The sequence below is a fragment of the Adiantum capillus-veneris genome, chromosome 12, assembly GCF_014529385.1.
Source record: "Adiantum capillus-veneris isolate H3 chromosome 12, ASM1452938v2, whole genome shotgun sequence".
Lineage (NCBI taxonomy): Eukaryota > Viridiplantae > Streptophyta > Polypodiopsida > Polypodiales > Pteridaceae > Adiantum > Adiantum capillus-veneris.
Genome location: NC_140942.1, coordinates 136,313,498 through 136,317,117, shown reverse-complemented (window position 1 = coordinate 136,317,117; position 3,620 = coordinate 136,313,498). Strand labels below are relative to the sequence as shown.

The window sequence follows — 3,620 nt, the reverse complement described above, 5'->3', positions numbered from 1 at the left end:
CCCAACCCTCTTGTTGAACATTCATGTTCAACCAAAAAACATCTTTATTTTTCTACTTGCTGCAAAAACTGATTAACACTTTTCAAGATTGAAAGCGAACCAAAAACACTACTATATATACAAAGTCTTATCCGTGGATTGTGTAAACTCTTTTCAGGTCGGTTGCCCAACCCTCTCCATCAAAACCTGATGCACTTACGGCACCACTTCCCTCTCAAAATATGGCTTGAGACGCACACCATTCACCCTGTTCCTTAGAAGACGACCATTCATCCTCATGAGAAAATAAGTACCATTAGGAAAGGCCTGCTGAACTTTGTAAGGCCCGATCCACTTCTTCTTGAACTTCTTTTGGAAGGTAAAATCTAGATAGCTTTCATACTTCATGACTAAATCCCCCCTTCTCTATTCGCTTCTTTGGCAAGTGGTGGTTGAATTTTGCTACTCTTTTCTCCCGCTGCTTCACATAGAAATCTGCTGCCACTTTGCGATCCATTTTCAGAGCTTCAAGACTGGTTATTTTATCCTGCAAAATATCCTTGTAAGATTTGTTAATCCGCCACATACCTCTTAGTGCCCCTAGCTGCACATGAACCGATAGCATCGCTTCCTTGCCGTAGACCAGCTCATATGGAGTAAAGTTGGTAGCCACCTTGTAAGAGGTTCGGTATGCCCACAAGCACTTATCAAGATTAGCTTCCCACTCTTCTACCTGTCTATATACATACTTTGTGAGCATTTTGACTGTCTGTCCATTTTCACTCTCAACCAAACCATTGCACTGAGGATGGTATGGAGATGAAAACCTGTGATGAATCCCCAACTTTTCCACTAGTGCATGCACCAGTTTGCTCCTAAAACCTTGGCACCGATCAGAAATGAGCACCCAGGGCACTCCAAAACGGCATATGTAATCAAAGACAAATTGAGCAAATGTAAGGGCATTTACCTCCTTTACCACTTTTGCTTCAACCCACCTAGTAAGATAGTCGATGGCCACCACAATGTATTTCTTACCACTTGCAGACTTAGGCAATGGACCGATGGAATCCAATCCCCACTTCTCAAACACATCCTGAGCTATGATATCCCCTTGTGGTTCAGATATTAGCCTCCTTTCACCAATCGTTTGGCACGGATGGCATGTTTTGCACCAGTAGTGTACATCTCATACAATTGAAGGCCACCAAAAATTGCCCCTTATAATGTGAAATAAAACTTGATTCTTACCTTGATGACCGCTTTCCTCATGACATTGCTCCAATACCATGCCAACCTCCTCCTTGTAAAGAACCCTTCTTAACACTCCATCCCTTCCGTACGTCATCAAGTCCTTTCCCACTAGAGTGAACCTTCGTGACTTTTGAACAATTCTTCTCTTTTGCAGCTTTGACAATCCCTCCTAACATTGACATGTACTCAAAAAATCATCAACTTCCTTGAGAGTTTCCCTTCCTGCATAAGTAGCCGGTGCTATATATAGACTTGACACTTGCGTTTGCACTCGACTGCTAGCCAACCGATCTGCTTCTTGATTTTTGTCTCTCCTGACATGCTTGAACTGCACTTCTTCAAAAAACTTTAACAGCTTCTTTATGGAAAAAAACCAATTTTTGAGAGAATCTCTTTTTGCCTTCCACTGTCCCAACAGCTGTTTGATGACTAAGAGGGCATCCCCCTTAACTATTAACTTGGAGATGCCAAATTCGACACACTGCTTGAGCCCCAAGTGGAGAGTCAAGTACTCGGCTTCATTATTTATGTGAACACCTTCCAAATCATAGGCCTTGGAAAACATTACCTTACCATGGGGGTCTTGAATGACCACACCACCTCCTACTTTCTGCATAACTTTTCTGTAAGTACCATCAAACCACATGGTAAAAGCCTCCTTAAATCTGGTTCCTCTGCAACATCCTCTTTCACCACCCTCGGGTAGATAGGTAGGTCTGCATCCTTGTTGACCAGGATATTCGCCAAATGAGACCTACTGGTATGATCAATTTTGAACTCGAACTCAAACTCCTGCAATTCCAGCACCCATTTCTCGATCCTCCTCCCTGGCTGTAGGTGAAGCACCACATCAGGCAATAGATTGTTAGATGTAAGCACGTAAAACTTTTGGACAATTAAATGCACTTTGAATTTGCGGCAGGCAAAGACCAAGGTCATCACCCACTGTTCAGCTTCCGTATGGGATCTCTCCCCTGGGCTAATTACTCTACTATCAAAATATATTGGCTTGTAGCACTTACCTACCTTTTGCATCAATACGACACCTATAGCAACCGTACCCACCGTCATGGCCACATAAAAAGCATCCTCATTGTTAGGAGGGCATACCGTAGGTAGTTGACACAATATCTCTTTCACTTTGTCAAAGGCCACCTGTGCATCTTCAGTCCATCGAAAACCATGAACTTGCTGGCTCAACTTTTGTAGAGGGTATACATATTGGGAGAGCATCCAAAAGAACCTACCCAAAAACTTGGGTTTGTGCACAAAAAAGGCAAACCTGTCGCATCGGTGGGAGGCTCCATCAAAACTAAAGCCTTTACTTTTTCAGGATCTACTTCTATACCATTTTGTGAGACCACATGGCCTAAAAAATGAGCCCGCGGCTGGGACCAACTTGCACTTCTTCGGGTTCAGCTGCCCTTCTTCTTCATCTAACCTTTGGAAACACAACTTTAACTTGGACAGGTGCTCCTCCCTAGAACTATAGCAACCAATGTCATCCATAAAATCTCTAATAAACTTACCCAGATATGGATCGAATACCCTATTCATCCAATCTTGAAATGTCGCACAGCATTCACCAATCCAAAAGGCATCCGTCGATAGGCATAGCACCCCCATGGTGAAATGAATGTAGTCTTTAGCTGATCCTCCAATACGATACCAATTTGAAAGTAACCAAAAAAACCATCCATACTAGAATACCGCTCATGTCCTGCCACTTGATTCAAAATCTCATCCTGAAACGGCAAAGGGTAGTGGTTCTGCTTGGTAGTAGCATTTAATCCATTCTTCTTGGGTGTAATGACAACAGGGGAAACCCACTCAACCTCTTTTATTGGATATATAATACCTGCCTCCAACAGCTTGTTGATCTCTTGCCACAAAGCCTTCTTTTTGAATGTCCCCTAGCCTTCTCAATTTTAGTGCCTTTGGCTTGTATCCATGTTTGAGAAGAATTCGATGCTCCACTCCTTTGGCCCCCCACAAATCTTTGTATTCAATGGAAAACAAATTAGGATACGATGCACACAACTCCGCATAGCTGTCCTTTTCCTGCTTGGTTAGATCCTTTCCCAACATGTTCTCTACCTCACCGGCTTCCAAACCACAAATCAGCTCCTGCGTTGTTACGAAGTGCGCAGTGCGACTAGGAAAGTGCCGGGCCTCTAACTGTGAGGATTCGTAGCAAAATCAAGCAAGGGGTAGACGATTTGAAGCCAAAAACACACTAAGAAAGAACAAAACTCCATCCATGAAAGCTCCACTTTGAAAAAGAACCAATACTAACTCAAAACTCTTGTGTGTGTGAAGATTAGGTGTAGCCTCGCTCCCAATTGCACAGATGCAGTGCTCATTCGACCTGTTAAAAACCCTAAATT

At 43.1% G+C, this 3,620-nt stretch overlaps 1 protein-coding gene across 1 annotated transcript; it reads right to left on the bottom strand.

Moving 5' to 3' along the window:
* Positions 1 to 376: 376 nt before the first annotated feature.
* On the bottom strand, positions 377 to 3,321 carry LOC147446562 (uncharacterized). The gene is made up of 6 exons (XM_086524723.1): positions 3,092 to 3,321; positions 2,260 to 2,476; positions 1,867 to 2,064; positions 1,505 to 1,786; positions 1,231 to 1,402; positions 377 to 1,080 (listed from the first exon to the last, which is right to left on the bottom strand). The coding sequence occupies exons 1-6, from the start codon at positions 3,319 to 3,321 to the stop codon at positions 377 to 379; spliced, it is 1,803 nt and encodes a 600-aa protein (XP_086380849.1).
* Positions 3,322 to 3,620: the final 299 nt, after the last annotated feature.

Bases quoted from the DNA above. Each gene is read 5' to 3' on its own strand.
- LOC147446562 (XM_086524723.1), bottom strand. From the start codon at position 3,321: ATGTTGGGAAAGGATCTAACCAAGCAGGAAAAGGACAGCTATGCGGAG. The intron at 2,065-2,259 runs GTAGGTAAGTGC...CTTCACCTACAG, and splicing joins GTGTCGTATTGATGCAAAAG to CCAGGGAGGAGGATCGAGAA. The intron at 1,403-1,504 runs GTGCAAACGCAA...TGTCAATGTTAG, and splicing joins ATCGGTTGGCTAGCAGTCGA to GAGGGATTGTCAAAGCTGCA.